The 17,932-nt window shown below is 42.7% G+C and overlaps 1 protein-coding gene across 2 annotated transcripts in view; it reads left to right on the plus strand.

The window, feature by feature from the left end:
• The first annotated feature begins 9,511 nt into the window (after positions 1-9,511).
• The window catches only part of TF (transferrin), a 28,213-nt gene continuing 19,792 nt past the window's right edge, over positions 9,512-17,932 (plus strand). The window contains exons 1-3 of one of the 2 annotated variants that reach the window (XR_011426648.1): positions 9,512-9,666; positions 11,584-11,747; positions 17,373-17,481. Coding sequence is in view for 1 of the 2 variants with exons in the window: in NM_001081946.2 (NP_001075415.2) it covers positions 9,624-9,666; positions 11,584-11,747; positions 17,373-17,481 (316 nt within the window). In the remaining variant the exon portion in view is untranslated. 2 annotated transcript variants of the gene reach the window in all.

Consider the following 17,932-nt stretch of genomic DNA (forward strand, 5'->3'; position numbering starts at 1 on the left):
AGGAAATAAGAGGCTATCAGAAAATGTACTATCTCATCTATGAGATTTTTTATACTAACTTCATGGTAACCACCAAACAAATAATTAGAACAGAGACACAAATGATAAATAAGGAGAAAACTAAGAAAACAAGCATAGAATTGGTATGTCTAACCTAACCAAATTGGTAGTCTGAAATACATGGGATGAGAAACAAAGGAAATGCAGAAGAACCAGGAAACCAGCAATAAAATGGCAGCATTAGGTCCTCATATATCAATAATCACTCTAAATGTAAATGGACTGAATTCTCCAATCAAAAGACACAGAGTGGCAGGATGGACTAAAAAACAAGACCCAACAGTATTCTGCCTCCAGGAAACACGTCTCAGCTGCAATGACAAACACAGGCTCCGAGTGAATGGATAGAAGATGATACTCCAAGTTAATGGCAAACAAAAGAAAGCAAGTGTTGCCATACTTATATCAGATAAAGTAGATTTCAAGACAAAACAGGTAAAGAGAGACAAAAAGGGGCAGTATATAATGACAAAAGGGACACTCCACCAAGAAGATATAACACCTATAAATATTTATGCACCAAACACAGGAGCACCAAAGTACATAAAGCAACTATTAACAAACCCGAAAGGAGATATTAATGACAACACAATAATAGCAGGGGACCTCAACACCTGACTCACACCAATGGATAGATCATCCAGACAGAATGTCAACAAGGAAATTGTGGAATTAAATGAAAAACTAGACCAGATGGACATAATAGATATAAGTAGAATATTCCATCCAAAAACAGCAGATTATGCATTCTTCTAAGATTTGCATGGAACAATCAGAAGGATAGATCACGTGTTGGGAAACAAGGCAAGCCTCAATAAATTTAAGAATATTGAAATAATATCAAGCATTTTTTCTGACCATAATGCTATGAAACAAGAAATAAACTATAAGAAAAAGGCTGGGAAAGGGACAAGGATGTGGAGACTAAACAACATTCTACTGAACAGCCAATGGACCCTTGAAGAAATTAAAGGAGAAATTTAAAAAATCTGGAGACAAATGAAAATGAAAATACACCATACCAACTCATATGGGATGCAGCAAAGCAGACCTAAGAGGTAAATTCATTGCATATAGGCTTATCTTAACAACTAAAAAAAATCTCAAATAAGCAATCTCAAACTACACCTAATGGAATTAGAAAAAGAAGAACAAACAAAGCCCAAAGTCAATAGAAGGAGGGAAATAATAAAAATTAGAACAGAAATTAATGAATTGAAACAAAAAAGACAGTAGAAAAGGAATAATGAAACAAAGAGCTGGTTCTTTGAGAAGATAAACAAAATTGACAAACTCTTAGCCAGGCTCACTAAGAAAAAAAGAGAGAAGTTTCAAATAAAGTTAGAAATGAAAGAGGAGAAGTTACAATGGATACCACAGAAATACAAAAGATTATAAGAGAATACTATGAAAAACTATATGCCAACAAATTGGACAAGCTAGAAGAAATGGATAAATTCTTGGACTCTTACAACCCTGCAAAACTGAATCAAGAAGAAATAGAAAATCTGAATAGACTAATCACAAGTGAAGAGATTGAAACAGTAATCAAAAACCTCCTCCCCCAAAAAAGTCCAGACCCAGATGGCTTCTCTGGAGAATTCTACCAAACATTCAAAGAAGATTTATTACCTATCCTTCTCAAACTATTCCAAAAAATTGAGGAAGACAGAACACTTCCTAACACATTCTACGAAGCCAATATCACCCTGATACCAAAGCCAGACAAGGACAACACAAAGAAGGAAAATTACAGGCCAATATTGCTGATGAGCATAGATGCAAAAATCCTCAACAAAATATTGGCAAACCAAATACAACAATACATTAAAAAGATCATACACCATGATCAAGTGGGATTTATACCACAAGGGTGGTTCAACATCCGCAAATCAATCAATGTGATACATCACATTAACAAAATGAGGAACAAAAACCACATGATCCTCTCAATAGATGCAGAGAAAGGATTTGACAAGATCCAACAGCCATTTATGATAAAAACTCTCAATGAAATGGGTATAGAAGGAAAGTACCTCAACATAATAAGGGCCATATATGACAAACCCACAGCCAACATCGTATTCAATGGGGAAAAACTGAAAGCCATCTCTCTGAGAACAGGAACCAGACAAGGGTGCCCATTCTCACCACTCTTACTCAGCATAGTACTGGAGGTTTTGGCCAGAGCAATTAGGCAAGAAAAAGAAATAAAAGGAATCAAATTGGCAATGAAGAAGTGAAACTCTCACTGTTTGCAGACAATATAATTTTACATACAGAGAACCCTAAAGAATCCATTGGAAAACTCTTAGAAATAATCAACAATTACAGCAAAGTTGCAGGGTACAAAATCAACTCACAAAAATCAGTTGCATTTCTATACTCTAACAACGAACTAACAGAAAGAGAACTTGAGAACTCTATCCCATTTACAATTGCAACAGAGGGAATAAAATATCTCAGAATAAATTTAACCAAGGAGGTGAAAGACCTATACAGTGAAAACTATAAAACATTACTGAAAGAAATTGATAACAGCATAAAGAGTTGGAAAGATATTCCATGCACGTGGATTGGAAGAATAAGCACAGTTAAAATGTCCATACTACCTAAAGCAACCTACAGATTTAATGCAGTCCCAATCAGAATCCCAATGACGTTCTTTACAGAAATAGAACAAGGAATCCTAAAATTCATATGGGGAAACAAAAGACCCCGAACAGCTAAAGCAATCCTGAAAAGAAAGAACAAAGCTGGGGGCATCACAATCCCTGACTTCAAAATATACTACAGAGCTATAGTAATCAAAACAGCATGGTACTGGCACAAAAACAGGCATATAGATCAATGGAACAGAATTGAAAGCCCAGAAATGAAACCACGCATCTGTGGACAGGTAATTTTTGACAAAGGAGCTAAGAACATATAAGGGAGAAAGGAAAGTCTCTTCAATAAATGGTGTTGGAAAAACTGGACAGCCATGTGTAAAAGAATGGAAGTAGACTATTATCTTATGTCACACACAAAAATAAACTCAAAATGGATAAAAGACTTGAAGGTAAGATCTGAAACCATAAAACTTCTAGAAGAAACTATAGGCAGTACACTCTTTGACATTAGTCTTAAAAGGATCTTTTTGAATACCATGTCTACTCAGACAAGAGAAACAAAAGAAAGAATAAATAAGCGGGACTTCTTCATCAGACTAAAGATCTTCTACAAGGCAAGGGAGACCAGGATCAAAACAAAAAGACAACCCGCCAATTGGGAGAAAATATTTGCAAATCATATATGTGACAAGGGGTTAATCTCCATAATATATAAAGAACTCACACAACTCAACAACAAAAAAACAAACAACTTGGTCAAAAAATGGGCAGAGGATATGAACAGACCTTTCTCCAAAGAAGATATATAGATGGCCAATAGGCACATGTTCAACATCACTAATCATCAGGGAAATGCAAATCAAAACTACACTTAGATGTCACCTTACACCCATTAGAAAGGCAATAATCACCAAGACAAAAAATAACAAATGTTGGAGAGGTTGTGGAGAAAAGGGAACCCTCATACACTGCTGGTGGGAATGCAAACTGGTGCAGTCACTATGGAAAATGGTGTGGATATTTCTCAAAAAATTACAAATAGAAATATCATATGACCCAGCTATACCACTACTGGGTATTTACCCAAAGAATATGAAATCAACAATACAAAGAGACTTATGCACCCCTATGTTCACTGCAGCATTATTCACAATAGCCAAGATGTGGAAGAAACCCAAGTGCCCATCCACTGATGATTGGATAAAGAAGATGAGGTATATTTATACCATGGATTACTACTCAGCCATAAAAAAGACAAAATCCTACCATTCGCAACAACATGGGTGGACCTTGAGGGGATTATGTTAAGCGAAATAAGCCAGATAGAGAAAGACAAACACTGTATGACTTTACTCATATGTGGAAGATAAACAAACACACGGACAAGGAGAACTGTTTGGTGGTTACCGGGGGAAGGGAGATGGTGGGTAGGCACAAAGGGTGAAACGGTGCACCTATATGGTGACTGACAAATAATAATGTACAACTGAAATTTCACAATGTTGTAAACTATCATAACCTCAATAAAAAAATTTCTTGAAGATAACTAGAGATATTAGCATATTAACTGGGTTTTAGATGGTAACATGGAATAATTGTTAATTTGGACAGGTGTGATAAATGTATAATGGTTATGTAAAAAAGAGTTCCTTAGCTGTCAGAGGCACACACTTTTGTGGGTGAAATAACATGATATTCCAGAAAAAAATAACAGAGTGGGAGGATGGATGAAATAAGAGTGGCAAAATACTGACATTTCCTGAAGCTGGGTAAGGTGCGTATGGGAGTTTATTACATTATTTATCTCAACTTTTGCGTATGTTTGTAAATTTTCATATATGTATCAGAAGGAAGAGGAAGATGGGGAGAATCTTAAAAAGACCTTGAACCATAGGTGGTCAAGAGCTTAGTTTACTTCTTAACGTGGAAGAATTAGAATGAACATAAAAATTAGACAATATACCAATTGTGGTGGATGTATGTCTACAAATCCTTAAGTATTTAGTGTACAGTATATAATTTTTATTCCTTACTACTAGTCCAGTCAAGTAACAGAAAGCTCTTAGGTAATTTTATTGATAATGAACACCTGAACTGGATGAACCTGACAACTGTATTACAGATCTCAGTGCCCAGAGTTGCACAGAAAAGATTAGAAAAATCAAAGACATCCTGTTCTTATCTTGGTGTGCTACAACTTATACCAAATGTTCATTTTAGGTCTTTTGCATTTCCAAATAAACTTTACAATTATGTTGTCAATTCCCTCCAAAAAACATAAAACACTTATTGGGGATTATATTGGGAGTATATTGAATCTATATATTAATTTTGGGAGAATTGACATCTTTATAATATCAGGTCTCCACTCCATGTTCTGGGTACAGCCCTTCATTAACAGAGTTTCTTTAATTATTCTCAATACTATGTTATAGTTTGATGTGTAAAAATTTTAAACATTTTTGGTACTTACTCCTAGGCATTTGTTCTTCTTACACTACTTTGAACAGCATTTTTTCATGTATTTTTCACTTCGTATCCAGAAATACAATTGATTTGTGTATATTTACCTCACATCCAGCAATAACACCTAACATTTATTTTTCTAATATTTAATCTGGTTTCTTTAGAATTTTATACATGTACAATCACATCTGTGGAAATGGCAGTTTTCTTTTTCCTTTTCAATCCTTTTACATGTTATATCTTTTTCTTATCTGACTGGACTGGCAAGGACTGCAAGTAAAAATGTTGAATAAAAATGATAATAGTACATCTTTTGATCCTCTTCTTGATCTCAAAGGGAAAGCTTCCATTCACCATTCCACCACTGAATTTATATAGATTTCTTTTATATATATTTATACATATGTATTTCATATGTATATCTACATAAAACACACACGAATACATACTCTTCATCAGATTAAGCAAGATTCCTAGGATAAGTTTGCTAAGAGGTTTTAAAATGAATGGATGTTGAATTTTACCAAATGATGTTCCTGCACTGATGGATATGGCCATATAATTTTTCTCTTTTATTCTGTGAATGTGATCAGTTGCACTGATTGATTTTTCAAAAGATAACTTGCATACCTGGAAAAAACCTAACTTGGAATGATTTAGTGTCCCTTTTAGGTTCAATTTGCTAATTGGATTCAGTTTGCTAATATTTTGCTTCGGATTTTTGCATCCATGTCCATAAAAGGTATTTCTTATCTTTGTCATGATGTCCTTGACGGGTTTTGCTTTCAAACTATACTTAGTGGCCTCAAAAAATTAGTCAGGGAGCGCCCCTTCTTTTTCTGTTTCCTGGATAAGCATGTATGAGATGTTTCTAATTCTTCTTAAATGTTTGGTTGAATTTGTTGGTGAAGCTATCTGGCTCAGGACTATTCTTCATGAAAATGATACTTTTATGGACTCCCCCTGGAAAAGAATAGAAACCCTAGGAATCTTCCACTGTCTAGGGACTTCTGAGGGGTAGATCTGAGAGAGAGAGAGGTGGTGGTATATGGCATTTCAAATTGCCTGACATTTTCCTAAAAGGACCTTGCCCTTGGTTCCCCCCGTCTCTCCATACTCGCCCTGAGTCAGCGGGTCTGTGGGATAACAGGTCTGCGATCATCAGTTTTCAGTCTGCCTGATCCCACCGTCCTGAAGACTCAGGGGCAGGTCTTTGAGAGGAGTTGGCCCTGGTGCTGGGCAGAGAGCAGTGTGGGGGAGAGGGGGCAGGGGCGGTTCAAGCAGACAGAGGCTCTTTGTTTGCTCTGCTGCTTTGTAAATGAGACAACATTTGCAAAGAACAAATATTGGTTCAGAGGACCAGTGCCTTCCTGCCCACCCCATTTAGGTCAGCTCCCCAACCCCCCTGCACGTACACACAAGCTCAGCTCTTTCTACAAGAGGGTCAATCCTGTTGAAATGTAAGAGTTTTATCCAGTTTATGGTGGAAGATTTGGGTCATGACTTGGATTGGTCCGTAACTGGAAGCTCTCTTAACTCCTCTCTCTCTCTCATCTTCCTCCCTCCCTTCTTCCCTTTCCTCCTCTTCTGGATAAATAAAGAGAAGATGACTATCAAGAAGGCTGCTGTGGTCTAAGGAAGGCTGGGATGTAGGAGATTTGAGTTCAGGTCCTGGAGTTCTGTGAATGAGGACTGTCATTCTACGCTAGTGTCCACATCTGAAAAATGGGGGACTGATCTTATCTCCTAAGGTAGTTGGTCAAGATCACAAGATCTTGCCCCCGAACTGTGCCTGGTACATGGAAGAGCTGACAACGGGACACTTTCCTTCTGTCTGAGCACAACAAGCCAGTGTGTGCCTGTGGTTCGGCTGTTGGAGGACAAGCCCCTCTGCAGACTGAAACTGGAGCTTTGTGGCTGTGGAGAAACGGCAGAGCTGGGAGTGCCCTGTCTGTTCCTCTCTCAGTGGACCACAGATGAGCCCCTTGGCCTCTGTGTGTCCCTGTTTCCTGGGAGAGGCAGTGTCCCTGGTGGATGAGTATGTTCACTCTGGAACCAGGCGGCCTGATTTTGCATCTGACTTGCCAGCTGACCTGGAACAAGTTATTAATCTCTCAGGGCTTCCATTTCCTCATGTCATCTGTAGAGTGGGAATTCTAATGCACTGATCTCAGAGGGCTGTGGTAAGCACCCAGTAAAGCTCCTAGTAAGTGCTAGCCACCATGAAGTTGTAAAAAGAGGGATGATGAGCTTCCTGACTCCAGAGCGTCTCTGGTGTAGAATTAAACACCATAAGGGAAAGCACAGGCGCAAGTGTCACAGGCGACCAAGGACACAAAACACTGTCATGGGAACCTCTCACTTCTACATACCCCTTTACACCTGACAGATGTAGGCACACCCATACAACCAGGGTGGTGCACACTTAACACCCCATAGCCAGCCTCACCCCTGCCTCCGAGGAATGGAGCAGCGACAGGAAGAAGGGCAGCAGTGGCCACTCTTTCCCACTGGTGAGGCAGCTGCTTGGATGGCAGGGCTCGTCTTAGGTCCCCACTGTCAGCAGGAAGTCCCTGCTACAGCAGTGCTCTCTACAGTGTGGTGAGACAATCCACTGGGGCGTGGGAGAATATAACCTTACTTCCAGTTATACTTATTCTTAATGCAAAGGACTAACAAATGATCACTCACCCCTCTTTCATATGAGGATTGGTACTGGTCTATAGGCCAGAGAGAGGGATGTCAGGTGGAGCCTTTGCAGTGTCCTGAAGGAAGGCGGGGAACCCGTCCCAGGGCGGGGTAGGGAGGGGGGTGCTGGAATGCTGTGATTCCCTGATCTGTCCTTTGCTTTTGGCTTGTGTGGTTCCACACGGTGGTTTGCACATGCCCAGTCAACTGGATGTACAGATTAGGTGATGCGGTTTAACTCACCAGACCTCATGAGATGCACAAGTGCCTTAAAAAGATGTCTGCAAAGAAACTGGAATTAGAGGATGATTCTGATAACACAAACACAAGTGAACAAAACTAAAATGGAAACACTGACTCATCTTCTAGGCCTGGTGTCAATTAGTGTAAACAGAGCCAAAGATAATGATCATCTGATCAGATTGGATAAGAAGTAACTTTTAGAAATGATGACTCTCTGGAATACGGATTTACACCTACCATCAGGAACCTTGACCTTTCCTTAGGTGTATATTTTGCCTAGAGATATTATTCATTGTACATAAGGCAGCATAAACAGAAGGACATTTAAAAATGAGTATGTCATCTTTGATCCTTTTATAAATTTCTATTCATCCCACGAGTGAAATTTACACAATAGATTAGTGTACCACCTCCCTCTTTTTCCTGATAAGGATGTGCAATTGAAAGAGTTTGGAGGGGCCGGCCTGGTGGCACAGCAGTGTGCCCGTTCTGCTTCTTGGAGGCCCGGGGTTCACCGGTTCGGATCCCGGGTGCGGACATGGCACCGCTTGGCAAAAGCCATGCTGTGGTAGGCGTCCCACGTATAATGTAGAGGAAGATGGGCATGGATGTTAGCTCAGGGCCAGTCTCCCTCAGCAAAAAGAGGAGGATTGGCAGTAGTTAGCTCAGGGCTAATCTTCCTCAAAAAGAAAAAAAAAAGACAGTTTGGAGCCAGGGATGGTCCAGGGCACTGAGATCAGGCCACACCCTCCCTTGCGCCCCCTCTTCATGCTCACCATTGCACTTTGTTCTGAGTCTCAGATAGTCTTCACCACACTCCTGGGCAGCTTCTTGTGGGAGAGAATTTGCCTCTCCTGTGACTCTGTCCCTAGGCCAAGGTGTCTGGCAGGTTCCACGAAGGGAAGGAAAGTTTTCCATCCAGGAATCTTAGCTCAGCGGGGCACACGGCAGGAGAACAGTTCCTCAGTGGGGCCGGCCTTTAAGAGCCCAGGAGCAGGGGTTCTGGGGACACCTGGGAACAAGAGGAGGGTGTGAGCCTGCTCTCTGTGACTTGAGGCCAGCTCTAGTCTTTTCTGACACCCTTTCCCAGGATGGTCTTTCCTTGTCACACTCTCGTCCTACTCTGGATCTGGGGCAATTCCCTTCTGCCTTCCATCTGTGCAATGAGCACATAGGACTGGTACAGGACCAGCTCTGGCATCCGGATTCAGGAGCAGACCCACTCCCGCCCCTGCCCACTGTAGCCTCCCTCCTGGCACAGAGTGAGCAGCTTAACAAGGGGTTGATTTTTCTTTAATTCCCTTTCAATCAGCATTTTTGCGCTGGATTCCATCCACGGATCTGTCCCAGAGCCCAGAAAATGAGGTGATCAGCCTGGGCGAGGAATGAAGTGGGAGGGATGAAAGGCGATTGGGCAAGCGGGTAGCGCAAACACAGGAGGTCAAGGGTTGTGCTCTGCCCTCCGGGCCGAGGATAAAGGGGCGCGGGGCGTGGGGAGGCGGCACAGACGCCGATCAGTCTGTGCTCGCCGCTCCGCGCCGCAGACCAGGGAGGATGAGGCTCGCCATCCGCGCCCTGCTGGCCTGCGCGGTCCTGGGTGAGTGCCGGCGCGGGGAAGGCCCGCAGAGTCGGCGGCCCTGGCGCCCCTTGCACCCTGGACCCCGCCACACCACTCTCTGGGCTCCGCGCTCGGGCTGGCAGCCCGGGGCCCTCTCCTTCGCTCCTCCTCCCGGCACCCCTGCACCTCCTTCAGTACCGCCGCAGGGCCGGCACTGCGCCTGCGCGCACCTGCTGGTTCCGCTGGTGCCTCTGCCGCCTTTTCATGCTCTCCTTGCCTCCTCCTCGTTGTCCAGTAAATCTTGTAGTGGTGGAATACAGTAAAACAGAGCACTTTCTTCACGGTTTATCAGATCCCTTCGCTGTGGCCTCCTAGGCAAGTCCAAACTGCTTAGCGTAGCATTCAAGGCATCCCTGGATCTGACTCCGTGGGTCTGATGTCCCCCCTTGGCAATCTGGTGTCCGGTGGGTGCCCCCAGTGCTGATGTTGTCCTGATAATGAGCCAGGGCCCCCAGGAGTTCGGAACATGGGATTGGAAGCCAGACTTCTTGGTTCCTCACCAGTGAGAGAGGCGGCCCAGCGCCGGCCTGGGAGGGTCAGGTCAAGGTAGATGAGGCATGGATCCAGGCACCAGCAGTTGCCGGCACACATGCCTGCTGTGGGACCTGTCACTGCATGGCCTCTCCCACTTTCATCAACTTATGCCTGCCACTCATGGTGCATTTGTCACACCTTTGGAGACGTCCATGTTTAGTCATGTCTCTCCTGAAAAAGTTTACCCTTGAGAGTCGGCCCCTCATTATTTGCCTTAGTCCCCTCCCCCTCAGAGTGGCTCATAGGGCTGTGCAAGGTAAATGTGTGACGGAGGACAAATTCCTGCTCGTAGGACCTCAGGAGGGGCGGTTTGGGAAGGGTCTGCCACTGACTCCTCATGCCTCCTGTGATGCTCCATGGGACAGGTGGGACAAAGGGTGGTTGGGGCAGTAAGTTCCCTGTGGCCCCTCCTTATGCATCCTGGAGAACTGTTGCCCTCCCATCTCCTGCTTTGTGCTTCGGATATGCATCACCTTTCCTCAGTCAGCCCTGTGCTGTGGATCCTCAGAGGGTGGAGATGACAAAGGGCTTTGGGGACAGTGCCAGTGCTCACATGATGGGGACAACATGTCTGCAACCATAGGGGTTTTAATAGCTACAGACATGGCTGGCTTTAGCTTTCTTCTAATGGCAGCCAAGAAGACTGGTGAAAATTGAGGAAGGGGTCACTGGAAACAGAGAGAACCACTGAATATGTGGAGTTTCTAGTTATTCCTGCATCAGAGGATGGCAGATGAGTGTCACAGGCAAATTCATTATCTCATCAATCATTTACCCCTGTTTACTGGCCAAGCAGAGGGAAGATAACTCAGAATGATACCTTCTTTTCTTCCCTGGGCAGAGACCAACATCTGGAGGCCTGATTTCAAGGCCAGTCTTGACCACTGACAGGCTGGGTGACTTTGGGTAAAGCAACACTCTCTGAGCACAGTTGCCCTATTTCTTAAAAATGGTTGTTCCTACCCTGCTGACTTCCCAGAGTTTTGGTATTGAGCCAATGTCTTGAAGTGGCAAAAAATGCCCTGTCCACACTGATAAGGCTTATGTCACATGGCAGTCCCATGATGATGAGCAAAGAAAGCACAGAGAACACAGAGGAGCAGACTGTGGTCTCCATTTGCAAGCTGATGGTTAAGGTGGCATCCCTCTGGCCAACACAGGGTGGTCAGCAGAAAACTGGGAGGCCATTAGGGTTCCCTTCTTTTGTCCCCAGCCTCAGAATGTAGTGGAACCTGTGCCCTGTGGTGTTCATGGACAGGAGTGGGAGGAAAACAGGACAGAAGGAATGTAGCCTTCAAGACTCTTCAGAGGGGGCTGCTGTCTCTCCCACTGGCACAGGGACCTCTGGCCTCTCTCCCATAGGGCTGTGTCTGGCGGAGCAAACTGTGAGATGGTGCACCGTCTCAAATCATGAGGTCAGTAAGTGCGCCAGTTTCCGCGACAGTATGAAAAGCATTGTTCCTGCTCCTCCTCTTGTCGCCTGTGTGAAGAGAACCTCCTACCTGGAGTGCATCAAGGCCATTGCGGTAAGTCGCTGCTGCCTAAAGGAGAGTGGAAGAAAACCGGTACTTTCTCTTTCTTCTGTTGTTTTGGAACAATTCTTTACTCACAGGTAGGAGGCTGATGTGTGGGGCAGTCAGCCCTCAATGCTAATAAACCTACTTCAGAAATGGAAATTGCTGTGGTCATTTTAACGAGTCTTAAAGCAAAATCCAGCAGGCTCTGAAAGGGAACTATTTTGAGGCCCTAAGTTCTCTGAACTCAAGGGAAAAAACAGGAATGTTTGCTATCAAAATTATCATGTAACATGGTTTTGGAAGTTCTTGATACATCATGGGAAGTAGATGGATGATGCTCCCAGGGAAGAGGAATATGGTATCATTGCAGGTGATGGCTGATCCCTTTGTTTTGTGGATCTTCCAAAATACTCCTCACTCCTTCAACACTGTTCCTGCACATCTGAACATGGGTCAGACCCTGTGCTTGGCAATGGGGCTGCAGTGGTGAATTTAAATACACATGGTCCTTACTCTTGAGGAGCTTACAGTTTAGTAAGGAGAGAAGAAAAACATGCAAACAAGTAAACATGTAATTTCAAATTGTGTGATGTACAATGAAGGGAAAGAGTAGAATGCTCTGACAGAGACTTTCAGAGGAAACTTGCTTTGGCCTGGGTGTAACCGTCTCCCTGAGAGGGAAGCAATGAAACTGAGACCGCAGGGATGAGTGTGGCTAAGCCTGCCAAGAGCCATGGGTAGAATACGCCAGGCAGTGAACAAGGGCATGTGCAAAGGGCCTGAGACGGGGGAGAGCTGGGCTTTTTTGAGTTGCTGTAGGGAAGCCAGGGTGACAGGAGCAGAGCAAGCAGGAGGCTGGCAGGAGCGATGAGGTGGGAGAGGTAGACTCAGCCAGATGGAGCAGGATTAACTTGAAAAATCAGTGATTTGGTATAAACAACTGGTTTGGGGGGGGGGGTGTGTGTGCGTTTTAATTGGACCTCAGTTACTATCATGGCTTAATAATAACTCTGGAATGATGACATACATTCAGCTTTGGTCCATGCATGCCCCTCTTTATTTTTGAAAATGTTAATAATATAAAATAATACCATCCATGAACCCACCACAGGTTCTCAAAGCTTCATCATTGCCAGGAGCTTACTTCCAGGCCTACTGTTCAGCAGCACTGGATTCTGTGGGAATGGTGCCACTTGGAGGGCCATAACCCACTGGCCCCACGTACGACTACCTATGTGTTTCCCCACCCTGAGCAAACAGAATCCTAAAACTTTCTTGCTTTTTATTCTAGTTTTAAGACTTATATAGTTTTGCTTCTTAAAAAATTTTATAAATATCACATTACTGTGTGCTGTCTTCTCACACTTGCTTTTTCCTCCTCAATATGATGCTAAGATTCACCCATGCTGTTGAATATCGCTATTGTTCCTTCACTTTCACAGCTCGACAATAGTCCGTTATGTTAGTGTACCACAATTTATTTTTTCTTTTCTGGTCATTAGGCATTTGAATTGTTTCCAATTTTTTGTTATTCTAATCAGGGTTTGAGGAATATTTTTATACAAATCTCCTGAGACACAGTATGAATAGTTTCTTCTGAATATATACGTAGTAGTAGACTTGCTGTGTCATGGGATATGTGAGTATTTGATTTTTAAGACAATGCCAAGTGCCTTTGATTTTTAAGCAAATTCAATGTGGTTCTGTCAATTTCCACTCCCAGCAGCAGTGTATGAGAGAATAACCATATCATTCTTGGTGAAGTTGATATTTTGCGATTATGAAATAATCGCTATCTCTGGCAGTGCTTTTTGACTAAACTCTGTTTTTCTGATATTAGAATACTACATCAACTTTCTTTTGGTTAGTATTCCCCTCCTCTATCTTTTTCCATTCCTTTATTTTCAACTTTCTGTGTGCTTATGCTTTAAGTGTGTCTTTTGAAAACTGTATATTGCTAGATTTTGTTTATTAACGCAATCTGACAATCTTATTTATTTTATGTGGTAAATTTAGAGCTTTAATAATTATTGTTTTTATTGATAAATTCGGACTTATTTCTGCCATATGACTTTTTGATTTCTCTTAGTCCTGCTTTCCCTCTGATTTCTGATTTTTAAAAATTGAGTTTGTACATGTGTGTGTTCACTTGCATTGTTTTCTCTTTGTTCCACTCCCCCCGCACTAGTAGTGAATTTAAACTCTTTATTTAAATTCTTTAATGATTTCCCATTAATTTTTTTTTTTTAAAGATTTTATTTTTTCCTTTTTTCTCCCCAAAGCCCCCCGGTACATAGTTGTGTATTCTTCGTTGTGGGTTCTTCTAGTTGTGGCATGTGGGACGCTGCCTCAGCGTGGTCTGATGAGCAGTGCCATGTCCGCGCCCAGGATTCGAACCAACGAAACACTGGGCCGCCTGCAGCGGAGCGCGCGAACTTAACCACTCGGCCACAGGGCTAGCCCCAATTTCCCATTAATTTTTACTGTATACTTTTAGCTTACCAAAGTGTTACAGTAAAAGAATCCTGACTTTTCTTCCCAAACAATAAAAGGACTCCAGAATACAGTGGCTCAGATTTCCCTCTTCCCTCTTTAGATATTACTATTTAATATTTTATATCTATCATTTTTAACCCCACATGTAAATACTTCACGTATTTGTAGGCACTATATGTAAATATATTTGTGTCTGTGTTTGTATGTGTGTGTCTGTGCATGTGTTTATGTCTGTGTGTGTGTGTATACACACCCAGAAATTCAGAAAGAGGGAGAGAGAGAGAATATTTGGATTTACCTACATTTTGCCCTTTGATTTGTTCACCGTTCCTTCTCATGTTTCAGACCATCCTTCTGGGAGATGTTTCCTTCTTGAAATATGGTCTTTTGGCGACCCTTTAGAGTCAATCTCTTTGTGTTAAACTCTCTCAGTTGCTTGCTTGTTTGTTTTCTCTGAAACTGCTTTAATCTCCCCCTTATTTTTAAATGGTAATTTTGCTTAATGTATAATTCCAGTATGACATTTTCACAGTTTTAAGATATTATTCCACTGTCTCCTGACTTCCATGGTAGTTTTGAGAAGTCTGGTGTTATCCTGTCATTCTTTCAATCATCTTTTCCCTGGATAATTTTGAGATTTCATTTCCTTGATCTGTGGTGTTCCACAGATTCACTATAATATTTGCAGTTGTGGAAATCTTGGTACCTATCCTGCTTAGGGAATACTGGATCTGTGGAATCATGTTTTTCATCAGTTCTGGAAAATTTGCAGCCATTGTCTCTTTAAATACTGCCTTGTCTTCAATCTTGCCTTTTTTTTTTTTTTTTTTTAATTCTAGCATTCCAAGAAGACACCTGTTAGGCCTTCTTTAATCTAGCCTTCATTATCTTTTAATCCTTCTTTCATAATTTCCATCATCCGCACTTCTTTTTAGCAGCATCCAGGAAAAATTCTTCAGCTATAGCTTCCAGTTCATTAATTCTCACTTTAACCATGTCTAATAACTTGTTGCTCATTCATTCATTTTTTTATTTCATTATATTTTTTGTTTCTAGAAGCACTAGTTTAAATAATTTTTCTTTTTATTCCTGATAACTTCCTTTTCTATGCTTATCTATGTGGTTGTAACCTTCACTTTGTACGTAAAACTAAATACCTCATTGGTAGCTCTTCTCCTCGCATCCGACAGTTCCAAGCTCCACCACCCTCGAGGGCCCAAGCCTGTTGCTCCTGTTGATGCCCACACATTGCAGCTCACCTTCTTCTGAGTTTGGTTATCTGCACCTGTGAGGTCACGCTTGATTTTCTTCTTCCCCCTCCCTGCTGGTTCAGGTTCCTCTCAGAACCCCTGCTGCTCTAATGGATCCCATGAGTCAGGCCTTGGCTCCTGGGTTCCTGAACCCCTGAGGTTCCAGTGATTCCTGTTCAGGATCCTGGTGTCTTGGCCAAGAAAGTCCCAACCTCACTGCTCTGGGAAAAGCTCTTGTTGGTTTGCTCATTTATTTGTATTCTGTGCTGTGTGGGGTGGGTGGCATGAGTCTCTGGAGGTTACACCCACCTTTTGTGATACCAAGAAAGCCACAAAGATTGTTTCATATCTTGTATGTAATTGTGGGAGAGAAGGGTCCTTTACCAATGCGAATGTATTTAATGGCACTAAAATGTACCCTTAAAAATGGTTAAACAGTAAATTTTATCTTATGTATTTTATTACAATAAAACAACAACAAAAACGAGCCCAACCTTTAAAAGAAAAGTTTCAGCTAGACAAACATATACTTTGGCTTTTATTAATATTATATTTCATTTGGAAATACTATTGTCTCTTTTTTCTTCTTTTTTTAAATTTATTTTTTTATTGAGGCAACATTGGTTTACAACATTATATAAATTTCAGGTATACATCAAGAAATACTATTGTCTTATTACTTACCTATAACATGACACATGATGGAGCTTTGTTTCCTGCCTTGTAATTTAACCAGTAAGAACTATTCATAGGGTACTGGCAAAGGCTTCTAGAAAAATCATTTGATTAACGATATTTGAAGCAAGAAAAGAAGGCAATAAAAATATGTTATTAAGTATATATACAAAAGACAGTGCTTCTCACTTTAAGAGAAAATAAATTCTAGACCTGGTGGGAAGGCACCTATAATATTTCAAGGAACTGTTGGTTTAAAGATGAGAGTTAGTAGAAGCAGAAATTAAAAAAATTAAAAAGCAGCAAGTAACAGTGTAATGGAATAAACTCGGACTACCTAGATTCAAATTCCAGCTCTGTGACTTACTAGCTATGTGGCCTGGGGAAGTGACAAACTTTCTGTGCCTCTGTTTTTTAATCTTTAAAATGGAGCTGAGTTGAACAGTGGTGACCTGTGATGTGTCTGAATAGTCTATTAAATGAACAATGAGCCATAAGAGAAGTAATAATCAGCATTCAACCATTAGTTCATAGTATAAGCAAGAAGATAAACCCAGAGAAAGTGCTGAATCCTTGAAGAAAAGACTCCTGCAGTTGTTGGGACCCAGGAAAGGAAGGAAAAGAACTGAGTACTGAATCAGAGTGGAGACAAGTGTCTTCAAGGCTCCCCTCACCGATGAGGAGGGCTTCACAGAGTGCCTGAGGAGGACCTCAGCAGAAGGCCCAAGATAAAGAGGGAAGCAACTGAGCTCACATTGTAAACATGTGTATGAGCACGGCCTGGCAGGCGGCCCCGAGTCCTTGACTGCAACCCCCTTCAGAGCCTGTAGTGCGTGAGCTGTGCACCCCGTCTGGTGCTGGGAGAGCAGCTTTCCCCCATGAGGCCTGCCAGGTAAAGCCTCTGTAATTCAGGTGGATCTTGAAAGATCACGCATAGGTGTCTGGGCCAAGAGCCAGATTCCTCACCAGGGAGAAGAGACAAATGATACATTCCTTCCTCTATGTGGGAGGAATAGGAATATGGCGGCCAAATCCCCTCACCACAGAGGCAGAGTCAACCGAAGCCCATGGTGCGGTGCACGGTCTGGCGAAGCTGCGGGTTCCTCTGGCCCCAGATCCAAGAAGCTCCGCCAGTCACCCCTACTTGCCCCGGTTTAGGTGGGCCTTCCTTGGAAGTGAGGGCTTCATCCAGGTCTGGTCTGTTCGCTTTCAGGATAACGAAGCGGATGCTGTGACGTTGGATGCAGGTTTGGTGTTCGAAGCTGGCCTCTCCCCCTACAACCTGAAGCCTGTAGTGGCAGAGTTCTATGGGTCCAAAACTGGTAAGTTCTCCCTGGGGATCCAGGAAGGAGTTTGTGGCCCTTGTTCTCTCCTGGTAGACGCTGAGTCTTGTCTTGTTCAGGCAGGTAATGGAGATTAGATAGTGAGGAACATTCCCCATTGGGGAGAGAGTAGGGAATGAGGGCCCCTGTCAGCCCCCGCAGTACAACTCAAGGCCTCTGGGACTTTGGGCTGGTTGAGGACTGGTGCTCTGGACACTGACCTCCTGAGACAGGAAATATGCTCCATGGAGAAACAGTGCAGGCTGTTTGCACCCTGACCCAATTACTGTGGTTTAGAGCTATATAGAGGAGTCCTTCAGATGATAGGTGCCACACACAGGGGAGAGACCACACAGAAAAACACACTCAGAGCCTCGACAGCCCTGCCTCTCTCCCGAGAGCAACTTGACTGTCCCTGGGCCTATTTCAGGGGACAGGAAATACTTAGAGG

The sequence above is a fragment of the Equus caballus genome, chromosome 16, assembly GCF_041296265.1.
Source record: "Equus caballus isolate H_3958 breed thoroughbred chromosome 16, TB-T2T, whole genome shotgun sequence".
In the NCBI taxonomy this organism is placed as follows: Eukaryota; Metazoa; Chordata; class Mammalia; order Perissodactyla; family Equidae; genus Equus; species Equus caballus.